We start from the raw sequence: 15,463 nt of genomic DNA, 5'->3' as shown, positions 1-15,463 counted from the left end.
GGACTGCTTGGATCGCGGCTGCTGTTGAACTCCGATGGGAGGGGTGAGGGGGAGGGGCGTGTCATGTGTCATCAGAGCTAACTAGTGATGCTGGGAACACCGAGTGTAGGTAGGATTGCAAGGTTTATGGTGTGTATTTCTGTGTGAATATCCCATGTTACAACATCTTTTTTCCTTTTTTAAATTTGATGGTGCGGCTTATATTCAGGTGCACTCAATAGTTGGGAATTGACGGTAAAAAATACCTTAACCACTGTTAGTAAAACGTAAAAACAACAAAACATTGAGTTGTAATTATGCCTGTATTTGCAAAAGGGACTTTTTAATATGTTCTGTCTGGACAGCCTGTTTATGAGCAGCAAACATAGTTTCATATCTCTCACTTGTTTGCTTCACTTGATGAAGGTGGTCAAATGCTCACTTTTGCAGTTGCGGCTTTTCATGACGTCAAGCTGGCTAGATTAACCTGCCCCGTGTATACGCCTACCACTTTGTTAAAAAAGCCGCCAACTGTCCGTCAATCAGCTACGGACGTGGGAGCTGTAGGTTTGAGCACTTTGTTTTTCTTCAGCGAATAGGCTAACCTAGCATGATGTTGCTGTGGAAATGCGAGTGTAATGCTAGCACTGTACAGTAGCTCACGTAGCCACAGTATGCTAGTGTTGCTAACATTTGTGTCCTCCTGTCTCACGCCTTAATGTTACATTGTTGTATGTGATGTATGGAATCTATTTCGTTGGACAAGTGCAGCGTTACAGTGTAAAAAGTGGATAAAGTGCACAGCAGCGCTTCTTGGAGACACACACACTGTCAAAGACAGGCGTGGACAAGCTACAGACACACAAAAGTATGTGTTCCCAGTCGGGCTCACTAAAAGCACTTTTAAACTAAAACAATTCAATTCCACCACCAAAGCTAGATTTTGGACAACATACTTCCAACACACTATTGTGGTTGGCAGTTAAAATTGTTAAATGTGGGACCTTTAATTGATAAGAGGGCTGGCGGTGTTTGTGTAGCGCCAACCCAATGTGTACTTAACAGTCTTTTGCCATCTAGACTGTCTATATCTGTCTCATTATATCCCGCGCAATTGTGCTTCATGCTTTGTTCTCATTAGATGAACAGAGATCGCTTTGGCCTCAGAACACACACATTGACACACGCGCTATTGACACGCACACAGTATTGTCGTAAGCCCTTTGACATTTTAACTGGATTGGTGGATAAGCGCATCAATCCAATCAAGGGGTGTTGTTGTGTCGAGCCTGCGGCTGTCTTGGCAGCAGTTGCTATGGCTGAAGTTGTCCCCCTCCGCCATGCCCAGGCAATGCCAGCGACTGGTGGTATTTCAGGCATGCCACGGAACAACTTTTCCAAGCATGTTCCAGGGGGAGCTTGGCTAGCGGAGCGAGAGGCGGATCAAGACATCTGCGTTGGTTGTCGCTGTGCCGTGTTGTCGCCTAAGTTTTAGTCGTGTACTAAAATGATGCGTGTGATAACAACAAATGACAGCTAAACACTCTAAAGTAACAGTGGGTGTTTTTGTATTTAGGGCTGCGTGAGAATTTTCAAGCCTGGTCAAGTAATGGGGTCAAACTTGGGGGTTTTAATAACAGCGACACCATGTGATGTTCAGATAATAGCACATGCAAAACAGTAGAGGTGCATGTTTTGACAAATGTTCACCCTTTTGTGTGCAGCAGTAGAAGAAGTCAACACATAGTCTACATAAGGTGGTTGTTGTTTGCCTGCATTTCGGGTGTGTGAGCATGCGGGTTGTTTCAGGTGTTCAGTTAACGTAAGCATAGTGATACCAGATGTGGGTGTGGGTAAATGGGAAAACGGATGCAAAAAAAATCAAACATGCACAAAAATCCGCTCAGATTTTTTGAAGCTGTGGTAGTGGACTGCATGGGAGGGCGGACGGCCGCCGCTGTGTCATGTCACTGCTGTGTTTTTTTTATTATTATGACATATAACAATGTATGACTTATTTATTTATTAACTTATTAATGTAATGTTTTTCAATAACCAGCAGAACATGAACTGAGAACATTGCAAAACTGTTAATTTAATGGCAAATGTCGAGCCTCCGTTTGTTACCTGATCTATTTAGTCCAATAGTACCATGTGACTAGAGCAAAAGTACCAAATTTTGTACTATTTGACACAAACATAAATTTAATTTGATAACTGTTTTAGAGTAATACGAATACATGGGAAATGAATTATTTTTTACTTCAAAATAACACAATTAACATAATATTTTTGTTATAGAAATCTGTGGTGTATAAACAGTATAAATTGAGAGTCCAGGGTTATGATAGCGCAGGTGTATCCAACCCGTAGCACTATTAAAGCTACTTTGACAAAAAGAAAGGAGAGGCGAGCGATTTGTGTTTTATGTGACTGTGAACATGATAGCCACGTGTGCCACTGGGACAAAAATGAGCGAGCTCGCTGCTGCCAGAGAGGCAGTGAGTGCCAGGCAAAATGTGTAAACAAAGATGCCAGAAAGTGGAATGAGATTGAAACATAAGCGATCAGGCATAGCCTGTGACAAGCTGTCGTCACATTTTACGGACTATGTTTCATTCAGTCAGTCCCTATAGGTTGTCTACCAATTTCCCGGTGATTCAGCTAAACACCCTAAAGTTACAGTAGGTGTGTTGTAGGGCTGTGAGGGGCATTTATGGGGTCAAACCTGGTACCTGTTGCCCTGAGGTACCTCAGATGGCTCAGGACTGTTTCCCCCACTCCTTTCGTAGGCTCTGTTTAGCATGGCGGGGAACCTTGTTAGCTGCTTTGAGATGAGCGGCGCTGCGTGCTGCTCTTGCGTCACTGCCTCCGGGGCGATGGTGGTGGTGGGGGGGTTGTATTTTTAGAAGGGAATGAGCATATTCTCTGAGCAAACAACGTCAAGCATTCTGCTTGCGTATGGTGGGATTATTGTGACTGGGCTATTTTTATGCTCTGTGTGTGTGAGTGTTTTTTTTTTTTTTTCTGGGTCAAGCACACTGGAAGCTGGCTGGTGGATTGAGGATTGCAGGCTCAAAAGGAGAGTCGGACAAAACAGCCGAGCAGTGGCGTTTGCACATCTCTGGAATGGAGCTGCTGTAAAGGAGATAATACATATTGATTATGTTAATAGAGTAGTCAAGCTCCGAAAGCCTCATCAATGGAGTGCAATGGAGAGAAGATGCTGCATCCTAATTAACCCAGAGCTTGAGTCAGTGTCTGTGGTCCGAAAGAATCTGACATAAAATAGGACATTATTTGGTTATGTTTATTTCGGACATGAAGGAACATCACACGATTACACTTGTGCAATTGAGCATCCTCTTCTCTTCTTCAGCAATTCTCAGCAATTACTGCTACGGTGTCGACATAAGCAATTGTTGACATAAACGATATCGCAACTCAAACGGGCCACATTTACCTATTCCAGGGGTGTCCAAACGTTTTCCACCAAGGGCAGCATACTGCAAAATCAAAGGATGCGGGGGCCACTTTTGAATTTTCTAAGCCAACCCATGTAGATATGCAGATAAGTAGAGACAAAACAGCCTGCGTCGCAGCTTTGTGTTATCGGTAACAACATATTATTAGTATGAACTTTTTCTCCTTACATTACACATTTTTACACATTACATTACTTCTTTACTCCTTACATTACACATTACACGCTCTTTTTTTATTTTTACAAATATTTTTTGTGCATTTTGTTCTCTTAATATTATGGCTTTATTCTCAGAATATTTTGACTTATCTTATTTTTCCACCCTAATTTGTCAAAAATTACAACTTTATTTTTTGTTTTTTTGTATTTCATATTATGGCTTTTCTCTTAATATTATGACTTTACTCTCTTAACTCATTCAATCCCAGCCATTGTTCAAAAGACAACTCCTTCCTTTTAGGACCATTTTGACGAGTTTGACTGATCTTTGAAGGCACACAGAATATTGTGTTCTACGGCTATATAAACATGGAACCTACCAAAAGAAACATTAGACTCTCATCTTTCATCAGAAAAAAGTTTGTGTCTACCTTTTCCCGTTCTTTAGTAATCAGCAGTAGAACATAGGTACGTTTCAGGACAATAACAGTTCGCAATTAGAAAAGGGAGAAAACCATTTTTTTGTGAAAAGATACATTTCAAGCATAACTTTCACTTTGACACTAATATTTTTTGCTTTTGTGACCGCTCATATACAGTATCTAAACAACAACAGCACAACATAAACACACAAAAAGGGGTTGTTTTACATCAAAATAACAATTTATTTACAAATATAACATCATGAACTATTTACAATTTTTACATTTGGAACTGAACATGTGTGTGTTTGCGCGTGTGTGTGCATGCGTTAAATTGTCCTTGCAATGCGTAACCTTCTGCACGGTACACTCCTCCACGCTCTCTCACTTCCTCGTTCCTGTCATGTGCGTTTCTTCCGTCCAAATGCGCTCTGCCGAGCTCTGATCAAATGCACTTCTGCTGCATAGTGGCCGGTTTTATGGCATAAAATTGCTTTGAAGCCAAATGCATTAGTGGGCAGTTGCGTCATCACCTCTTTTAGCCTCTCGTGCAAAAAAATGTAAAAAACGTATAAATACGTTGTTGAGATCGGGCGTTGGGGTTTATGAAAATGCATGTATACATTTTGATCTGAATTCGGAGGAGAACGTCAGCGTCAAGCGAGCAGTAGCGTTTGTCGTGAGCCGTGTCATAAAACAGACAATTCTATGGGGGTAAACCTTGCGAAAAGTGGAGCTCTACTGTACATGCTTCTGCTGTTTAGATGAATAATTGATCATTTATTGTCAAATTGAATGTTATTCCTCCGTGTTGCTAAAATGGGAAAATAACTCGTTGTCCAGGTCTGTGTCTTTCTCTGAATCCAGTCGTTTGTGGTCAGCGTGGTGCAAAGTTTCCATTTGCAGATCTTCTTTGTATTGTCTTGTTGTCGTTGATGACTTTATTCCAATTTGTCTCACCCTGTCACACTAATAGATTTTCAGAAGCCTGCTAAACTTCCTGGCTAAGAGGAGTGTCTGAGAGGGTCCTCAGAAGGTGGTAGAAGCATCAGCTGTTGTTTGAGCTGCTGCCACCTAGTTGATGCATGCTCCAAGTGGAACATAGCCTGTGACCTTCCCCTCTAAATTCAGACTCCTGCGTCCTGAGACCTCTCGGGCTTGGATGCCGAGGGCTTTCCTTTTGGCCCTTTTCTGCTTAGCCTACTTATATCCTTGCTTCTCCCGAGAGGACAGTTATTCTCAGCGAAACGCGGCGCCCTGCTCTGATTTTTATCCACTGCAGTGCACTGATGATATAATTCCAAAACAGCAATGTAGCCTGTTAGGTAAACGCTTTGGCTGCATGCGTCCGCAAGCTTAGAGTATGAGGGCGCCCACACAGGAACATGGAAGACCAGGGCCCCGTGCGACTCCAGGTGCCTCACCAATGCTGGCCTTTGTTTGGTGGATAAGTGACGCAGTGGGAATATTAACGCGATTATGGCCGGCTGCCAAAGAAACGTGGTCAGGAATGAGTGGACGTTGAGCTTATGTAATGCTTCGTACCTTTTTCTTCATGCCGCCATACTGTTTGCACGCACTGAATATACTTAATATACTGTTAATCAGGGATGTCCAAAGTGCGGCCATTTGCGGCCCGCGGCTGTTTTTTTTACCGGCCCACGGCACATTCTAAAAATAGAGATAACTATATTCCAAAGCTCAGATGGAGTTTTTTCTTGAACTACGCAGTGTGTAACTTCTTAGGGCCTGCATGGTTCAGGTGGTGGAGTGGTCGTCTCTCAAACTGACGGCTGCGGGATCAGTCCTCCGTCCTCCCATGATCCTTGGGCAAGATACTGAACCCCCTTCTGTAAGTATGGTAATTATGTAGCTAAAGCGCAAAGAGGACAGAGCGTTAATTGGAAGTGGGGGTTAAAAGGAGAGAGGCTGTTATTTTCTAAATGTGAAAACTGATATTATTTAATAAAAGAGTAGGCGCCCAGGGTGTCTGTAGCCCCTTTTACACTGCCTGTATTTTTTTTTCTATACAAACAGCACTGACACGGACTGGGGGTCAAGGTTGTCCTGGCATTCACATTTCAGAGGTGGTATCAAAGCCCATAACGGAGGTGGCATGGCGCCTGTATTTATGACCATGTCATAATGCCGGGACAGGGACTTTGCAGAAACTTGTGCTGACTAAATCCCGCATTAAATTATGGGATCGCGGTGATGCCGTGATGCGGTGTGAAGGCCCACACAGTCAACAGTAGTATTCCACTTTGTTGGGTTCTGTGTAAAAGGCAAACGCCGAAAAATGCAGTCTCTTCTGTTCCGGTTATTGCGGGATATCTTTGTTAAAGAGGCTTATGACAGTGACACCGTTTAAATGCAGCAAACACCAAGGAAGTAATGGCATTTTTGGCATCTGTTATGGCACAAAAGTGATGGGTTTTTTTGGAGACCAAGTCTGCCACCGCATCTTTAGGTACTGTGAGCCACTGCAGTCGCTATCCTGACGACATTACGAGACAAATCCGTTTTTCCTTTTTTGTGTGCCAGTCGCAATTTTTTTATTATGGAAACACCAAAAAAACGACAATGTTTCTACACAACGACGTGCTGTGAGACGTGCGTGATCTTTCTTCACCTGTCTTTAAAGCGTTGCTCTTTCCGTCAGACTTGTGCAACTCACACGCCACCCACATGTTGCGCATGTATAACCCACGCCACCGCCTTCCACCCTCGCCCAGCGCTGGTCCAGCCCTGGCTGCTATTTGTGCAACCTCCAATCATGCACTGGGGTAGGAGGAGGGGGGGAACTTTTACATAATGCTCCCCACTAAACTGTAATCCCTCTTATGCTGAGTGAGCCCCCCAACATGTGACATAGCTGAAAGTTGGGCAATCATTAGGGACCGTCGGTGAAGAAGGCTTTACGCTCCGGCCACCCGCCCCCTCTCTCACACACACACACACACGCACACCAAGCTGTGGTCCTGTGTATAAGTAGAGAAGTTTACCAAGGGAAGTGCTTTACTTGTAAGTGAGATGCTGGATGGAGCGTGGATGCTGGGAGCACAGATGCAGCACATCCCACTGTGAGCCTCCACTTCTTGGAAAAAATGTTTATTCTCACCGCTGAGTGATGGATGCTGTCAGCGAAGGACTTTAGGCGGTCCTTTCTTCTTCTTCTTCTTCATTTTTTTTTTTTTTAACTGTGTTAATGGGTTGTCGTTATTAATTCTCCAAGTACGGCTTCCCTCGTTTTTAATATCTACCTCTCTTCTTCTCACAGGAGCCATCAATGTGGACCTCGGCGGCTGACTTGACGAGCCGCTTGTAGGAGCCTCCGGAGTTTTCTCCTGTCCCCCCCCTCCCTCCCTTCCCTCCTCCCCTAACCCCCCCTTCCCTTCCGTCCTTTCCTATATCAGTCCTTTTCCACCCAACCCCTCCGCCCCCACCGCCGCCACGTCACCATGCTTATCAAGGAGTACCGCATCCCCATGCCCATGAGTGTGGAGGAGTACCGCATCGCCCAGCTCTACATGATCCAGGTGAGGTCCCGCCATCACCTCAACGCCCTCAACCCCGTAGCCCTGCCCTTTCTTCATCCTGTGCTCACACTCCCAGCAAGCATGACCAGTTGTGAAAACAGAGGCGCTGGTCACATTGTGTGATGATGATGCTGGTGGTAAAGTAACGGAACAAAGGGGGCTTGTGTGCTGCTTAGATTATCCAATTTAAGCTCTCTGAAGCCGCCCGTTTCCACCCGTCACAGGCTGCATGTTTCCTCTTGAAGAAAGAGGGGTGGGGGCACACATACCGCAGGGTTTGTGTTTGCGAGTGAGGCTTCAGGCCACAGCAAACTTTAGGGTCAAAACACTTAAATATTACGACTTTTTTTGGGGGTGGGGGGGTTCCATCCACAGCAAACAATTTTCAAAGATTTTCTCCTCATTTGGTGTACGCACATGCTGGAGGATTTATTTAATCCAGCGGGGCTGCCAGCTGATCCGCCGTACACAGGAGAAGCCGACTCAGACCGTCATAACACTCTGCATTATTTAACTGTGGCTGCGTGGCGAACGTTGAGCAGATGTGTTATGTAGCTGGGCTTCAACGGAAAAAGCTACTGGACTGTTAGCTGACACTCTTTGAACTACCTGGAACTGCCTGGAAATTCACATTTTCAATCATAATGCCAAGAAATTGGAAAAGGAAAAGGGTCAATCTGTGTCCGTTATCAAAAGTTTGTCATTTAACATGTACAGGCAATGTTTTAACTAACATTGTAATGTAACTGCCACAGAAGTGTCCTATACATACCTGTATAGTCACCATTAGACAAAAGATGAATGACTTCTGGACAATTAGTTGCTAAGTCCCACCCGTGCCCCTGCAAAGATGTTTTGCTTGATAGCGACCATGTTTTTCAATCTTGCTCACATTTTTGACGCATGTGCTTGTGTGCCAAATTTCATGGCGATTCGGCTAAACACCCTAAAAGCTGTAGCGGGTGTTTTGTACTGTAAAGCAGCGCATTGAGCTCTGTTGAGAAATTTCAAGTTGATCCTTAAGACTTATGGGGTCAGAGTTCGGAGGTTTAATAAGAGTGCCACCATGTGGTGTACCTGTATTTGTCAGAAAAATAACACACAGGCAGTGCAGTAGGGGTGCATGTTTTGATAGATGTTCACACTTTTGTGTGCAGCTGTTCAGGATTATTGTAATTTCCTATATACTATAGAACGCACCGGTATATAAGCCACTAAATTTGAAGAGAAAATAAGATTTGTACATAGGCCGCATCTGTCTGTAAGCCGCAGGTGTCCACATCGTAACATGGAATATTTAGTACACAGAAAGATTTTTTCGAACAGTGCGTGTAATACGGATGGTTAAACAGTAGCCTACCCACAAAGTCATTCATCACAGTCCTCGTCCTCCTCCTGGGAACTAAAGCCACTTAAGTCGTCTCTTCAGTGTCAGAACCGAACAGCCCCACAATTCCCTCACCACACAAGCCGCCGGTTTCCCCACCCCAAGGCAAATCAGCCCTCGACCCCGTGCTGTCCTCCCCAGCATGCAGCAGTCCAGACCCCTGAAACCCACCGGCAACAGTTGACCCCCCGACACCACTCCACGCTTCTAAGATCCACCGGCAGGCCCGAGCAAAAGCCACTAAATCGATCGCCGTCAACCTGAAAACCGCATCACATGCCCCTCTCCCCGCGGCCTCTACGATGAGTAGTGATGTGCGGGTCAATACTGAAATATTGATACTCCGATATCAAAATATTGATACTTTGATACTTCATTTGAGGTAATGTATATCATTAACAGGAACACAGTTAAAAGGAACTAAATTATTGAGATCTTGTCGAAATGATATGCAGTTTACAATAAATGAATAAATTACACTGATGTCTTACAGTTTTTATTTTATGAGTTTGCAGAGATTTGAAATCTGCTACTTTTTGAAATGTACCCGTATTTGCACAGTATTGGTATCGGATTAGTATTGCCGATACCAGCCTAAATTGTACTGGAGAAAAAACTAGCGGCTTATACAACGGAAATCATGGTAGTTAGCTTACACAAACACAAAGTTATCACAGTTAATGCTAAAACATAATTACAATAAGACACTCAGTCTTATCCTGCACAATGAAGGAGTAACAGATATCCTTCAACTTGCAGGTATGCATCAGTCATGTCATTTTTTAATATCGGAAATAGTCACACAAGTGTAAAAAGAAGCTAGCCACTGTTCATATTCAAATGTAATTACAGCCAAACCTTCCAGCTTGACTTTGACCCATACCTTTGATGCTGAACTACAAAAAAGCCCTCTACAAGACAAAGAAAAAGCAAAACACACATGCACAGCGTTTTAATACTGAACTGAGCTCACACTGACGGCACTGCCGCATTCGTTCACCTACCTTATGGTAGGGATGGGTACCGAAAACGGTACTTTTAAAGGCACCGACCAAATTTCGTCAATACTGCCAAGCACCGATTCACTTCAAATGAAAAGGTACCATGTTTCAGTCAGTCTCAGTGGAGTGTCATGGCACCGCTCCTAACAACATTCAATTCACAAGAGAAGACGACGAAGCCAGAGGGAGGGGGCAATGTTTACATCAACAAGTAGACAAGTTAAAGCTACAGAAGCTGAAATAATACAATAAAACTTTGTTTAAATGTCAATGGTCTGTCTGGAAGAAGACACTTTCTGTATGTGACCTTGATGTATCCCGCTGTGTAGAAACGATTGATGATGATTTAAAATAGACTGAAAATCAAACATGTGCATTTCGGTAGTCAGTGAAAAGTAACACAGTAGATAGTATTAAAAGTAGGGTTGGGCCATATGGACCTTAGCATGTATCACAATATTTTTGGGACGTATCATGATATGACGATATAATTTAATTCAGCAGAATTCCAGGTGCATATGTAAGATATTTTTTATGATGCTCTTATTTTGTTTACACTGTCAGACATGGGGCAGCGCTCTTATTTTGAAGGCCGGAAGTGTGTTCTCTGTAAGACGAGCTGTTTGCAAGAGTAAACGTGCTGCTCGTCTTTTTTCACTCAGAACCTGCACGTCGTCATCGGGCATTGTAAAACGCTCCTTACATTAAAGCGGTAAAACACAACGCGGTGAAAATATACTCATCCATTCCGAGTCGCACACACAACGTGCACACACATGCAAGTTTTTAACAGCGTATGAACGCGCATTGTGTTCTGCGTCCTTATGGTGTGTTAAAGTGATCTATTGGGGCTCTGTTGCATGTGTCTGTTATTGTATTTACTACTGCTAGCAGTAGAGGGTGTTGTATACTCATGTGAGACTCAGTATGTATAGAGCCACAATAATACTGATTGGCTAAGGGAGAACCCGCCTATTGTGTTCTGCATTCTGACTGATTGTATGATCGCTAGCTGCTAGCGATCATACATGCTGAATGAAGGCAGAAGTTACGCGGCTGTAGGGCGCCTGGATTATTATCCGTTACAGTGACGGCTTCGGCAGGGAAAGCTTCTCAGCTAAATAGTATTTAGATTCATCTTCTTCTACACACAAAGCCATTCAGTGACCACAACCGCCCGCTAGCGTTCGCTGTAGTGTAGTTCATGGCAAAGAAGTTTGCTTCACTTTCATTTGGAGTTTATATTAGTTATCCGCTTTTGCTCATTTGTTTTAAATGTATTTGCCCTCCATGCACCCCCATCACACAATTTTTCTAGAGGGGAAAGGAAAGGAATTTCAAAAATATTTTATTTATATTATATTTATTATATTTTAAAGAAGAAAAAACAGCCTGTCTGGTTTCTTCTTGTAATTTTTTTTCTTCTAATGTTATGTCTTCATTCTCATAATATTTAGATTTTATTATCATAATATTAGAATTATTCCTAAAATTGCAACTTTAGTCTTTGTTCTGTGTGTTTTTCTTAATATTATCACTTTATTTTCATAATATTTTGTCTTTATTCTTATAAAATGACTGCTCTTTTTAAAATTGTTACAATTGTTTTTTGCTTAATCAGCTTTAATGGCCCGCCTCGGGCCGCATTTTGGAGACTCGTGCTGTAGATGGTTTGAGAACATGACTCAGCGGCTCAGGCCCCAAAGCAATCAGCGTCCCCCATGCCACAACCTACAACCCATTGACTCAAATGATTTATTATTGTAGTGATGTTATGCATGTTTGTGTCATGCATGCATTGGACGGGAGTTCTTACATGAGTGGCCTGTAGTTACCTTTCCCCCTGACCTCACCCTTGCTGCATCGCCTCATTGCTGTGAGGCTTCGGTCTCCGTGGCAACCGTGACATCAGCAGCAGCAGCGTGCTGGCGGTCAGGAGGGGTTGAATGAAGGGAGGAAATGGACGACGGTGAGAGGAGAGAAAAGTTCTGCATTCTGGGTTTGACTTGTGCCTGTAGATTCCCTCACTCCATCGCTGCCTGGTTACCGGGGCAACTGCAGCATTTAAGGCCTCCCCGCTTGCCTGCGAGCCGTTGTCGGTGTATAGATGGAGCCCTATATAATGGCCTCGCCGTACATTCTCTCGTCCTTTTTAGCTTCCCCTCACGATGTCGCCCGTCTTCTTTTGACAACTCATTTCGAATTCATCATTGAGATTTTCATGCGCGAGGGATGTGTGACAAATGAAATATGGTCGCATCTCGCCGCGTCTCCTTTCCTCGCCCGCATCCGTGGCGTTCTGACGGCTGTGTCTGCGGAGCGAAGTGAAAAGCTGCATCTCAATCAGGAAACTCTGTGAACTAACTTGGCACCAGGAGGGGACAAAAAGGAAAAAAACAGGATGTGACTCCCATCCTGTCGGAGAAGTCGGATTCTAACGCATACAGCAGCAGCCTTTCATGGTGACGGCGTTTCGTTAGTGGTGACTTGATGGCGGTTGAGGGAAAATGTGAGGATGACAGTCCAGTGCTGACACAGGATTTATGGTAGAAGCACTAGCGTAGTGCTACTCAACCAAATTGTTCTCGTGCCCTCACCAAATGGCTAACACAGTAAAGGCATACATTCAAACACAAGCACGTCATGCATAAACTGTAAGCACTCCCGTCATATAGAGCAGGTGTCCCCCAGGTGGGTGGGGCCGAACCGAGGCCACAGGAAAACTTTCAGGTGCAATGATTTAAAAAAAAGAAAAGCACTTTAAAAATAATTATAAAATTGCAACTACATCAAATTGTATGTGAATGCATATCAATTTTGGAAATGTGAGACATTATTTTATTAAAAAAATAAGATACAGTTAGAAATCCCACAGTTTTTGCATGTTTGCTTTGTTTCATTGTGTTTTTGCGAGCGGTGACCCGTCCCGTCCTTGAACGCACCATAGATTGTGTGTGTGTGTGTGTGTGTGTGTGTGTGTGTGTGTGTGTGTGTGTGTGTGTGTGTGCAATCTTTCTTGCATGCCGCACAGACAGACTACTTTTTTCTTTCACCTCCCAAATGCTGGTACTGTGCTTGAATGCATAAAGGTACATTTTGACGACGTTATTGAGTGCTCATGTGCATATTTGTTCAGTGCACAGCTGCAAGTTCATGTGCCTGTTAGCACAGGCATCAAACAGTGACATCATCTTCTTTCTTGAAAACTTGTACTGGTGGAAGGTGGGTCTGTATTCATTTTGTGCTTTTAATTTGATGTTGTTTACACAATACATAATAAATAAGACAAATTAGAACGCTATAGGCATATGTGGCCGTACATCAAGAACTCCCACCCCCACCCTGCCGGAGGTTTGTGGGAACGCGAGCCGGTCCGTGGGTCCAAAAGGGTTGGAGAGCAGATTGAGAGGATCTTCGACTAGCGTAAATACATTGCTTACAGTATGTGTCCATCAAACCGCTCCACCACCATGGGCAAGACCGAAGAACTGTCAAAGGACCACACGGACAAGATTGTGGACCTGCCCAAAACTGGAATGGGCTACAAGACCATCTGTAAGAAGCTTGGTGACAAAAGGAGACCACTATTGGCACATACATTTTGGAATGGAAAAACTACAAGACAACAGTCAATCGCCCTTGTGCTGGAGTTCCATGCAGGAGTTCCTCTTCTGGGGTCAGGGTGATTCTGAGAAAGTCGAGGGACCAGATATCAAGGGAGCTGGGCCCAGGGTCACCAAGAAAAGGCCTCGACTCGACTCAACGTGTTCGGAGGTGGAAACATTGTGCTTTGTGGCTGTTTCTCTGTTGAGAGTACAGGAAGACTTGAACCCGAACGGGGCTATGGGTCGTTGAATCTTGGATGAGAACTCTGAAGATGGCTTGCGGATGGGTGCCCCAGCATGACAATGACCCAAAACATACAGCCAGACCTTTTCCGTGGCGTCTGGGTTGCGTCCGCATTGTTGTTGAGAGCGGCGCCTGTGGCTAATGAATGGCCTGTCAGAGGTAATGAGGTCTGGTGCACCCGACGCCTCGTTTTCTCCTCCTCCAGCAGACTCCACAGATTCATAGCATGGCCTCTCCCTTGGAAATGACTGAAGGCATCAGTTTGACAATTACTCCATACTAAACGTTGCAGCCGGTCCCTCGTTTGGCATATTTGGCCACATTGGGCGACGACTCGTAAGAGATAATCCTTTAATATAGTTTATAGCTTCTCGCTCAGGGTTTTACAACTGCCAAAGTTCCGTTTCCCATGTCGTGCCTACTTGTGTGTGTGTGTGTGCCGTTTTGAGTCACCTTGCTGTTGGCGGTGCTCAACTGCACCCGAAGGCGCCGCCTCTGTGAGCACCTGGAATGCAAATATAGAAAAGGCGTGGCACCTTTTGGCTGTCAAGACCTTCAGGAAGTGTTGAGTCGAGCAACACAACTGAAGCAGCTGAATAAGGACACTCGAGGCTTGAGGCCTTTTGAAATCATTTTGTCACTACTATTTAGAATTTCAGCAGACAAAAGGAGGTGAAGTCGAATCCAGATAGGATGCAGACACGTTCTGAGTAAAACTGTACATGCAATCTGTATTTGATCAGCTTTTATATCACACTATGATTTTTAGATTTCCACCTGTATTTTTAAATGTATAGGTGTTTTTAATATTTTTATATTATGTTTGGACATTTTATATTTTAATACTGTACAATATATTATGCCATATATTTACTTTATATGGCATAAATATGTTAGTCACATGGCTGTTCAAATTTCACAGCTTCCCTCTTTCACTGTTTTCAAAAATCCATGAATAAATCGTGCTGGTTCATGGTTGAATACGGCCTCTTCTTAGTAAAAAAAAAAAACAACAAAAAAAAACATTATATATAAGTAAATTGTACGCATTTTAAAGCACAAAAATGGCTAAATGAACTAAAAGAAGATGATAAGTTGTGAATGTGGTATTCTACATTGGTCACTAGGTGTCAGTAATTGTTCAGTGAGACAAGCACCAGACTTGATCGCCGGAACAGCAGGCTTTTGTTGCAGGTTTAAATGATTTCACAACAGGCACAGAAAAATAATAAGTCAAGCACCATATTAATAACACGTTCTACTGTTGCAGGCATAACCTACGACAAGCTAAAATTTGTGAAACTGATTCCCCAACGTCACTTCCTGTCCACCACCCATTTTACTCATTTACTAGCACACGAACACATTTACTGCAACACTACACAAGTACAATTTAGAGGGGAGGAATAGAGATTGCTCTGCTCCCTCTTCACCGCAACAAACCAATCTGCCTGTCGATCTCGCTTACCATCATTCCGTCACTCATGAACAAGACCCTGAGGTAAACTCCTCCACTTGGGGCAGGATCTCATTCTCGCCCTGGAGATGGCATCAGTGTCCATTGTCACCTAAATTGAAAAGGAACATCCATACATCATTTTCTTCATTTTGTCAAATATTAACACATCTCAGTGTGATATATT

The 15,463-nt window shown here is 43.6% G+C and overlaps 1 protein-coding gene across 11 annotated transcripts in view; it reads left to right on the top strand.

Moving 5' to 3' along the window:
* LOC129179427 (membrane-associated phosphatidylinositol transfer protein 2-like) overlaps window positions 1-15,463 on the top strand; it is a 72,825-nt gene that overhangs the window by 17,795 nt on the left and 39,567 nt on the right. For 10 of the 11 annotated variants that reach the window (XR_008569960.1, XM_054772639.1, XM_054772642.1 and 7 more), the window contains exon 2: window positions 7,325-7,583. Coding sequence is in view for 10 of the 11 variants with exons in the window: in XM_054772639.1 (XP_054628614.1) it covers window positions 7,506-7,583 (78 nt within the window). In the remaining variant the exon portion in view is untranslated. Of the gene's footprint in view, window positions 1-4,571; window positions 7,128-7,324; window positions 7,584-15,463 lie in introns of those variants that run through there. The other variant, XM_054772641.1, reaches the window with a different exon arrangement.

This window comes from Dunckerocampus dactyliophorus, chromosome 4 (assembly GCF_027744805.1).
Source record: "Dunckerocampus dactyliophorus isolate RoL2022-P2 chromosome 4, RoL_Ddac_1.1, whole genome shotgun sequence".
In the NCBI taxonomy this organism is placed as follows: domain Eukaryota; kingdom Metazoa; phylum Chordata; class Actinopteri; order Syngnathiformes; family Syngnathidae; genus Dunckerocampus; species Dunckerocampus dactyliophorus.
Note: the sequence above shows the minus strand (reverse complement) of the source record. Positions and strands in the feature narration are given on the sequence as shown.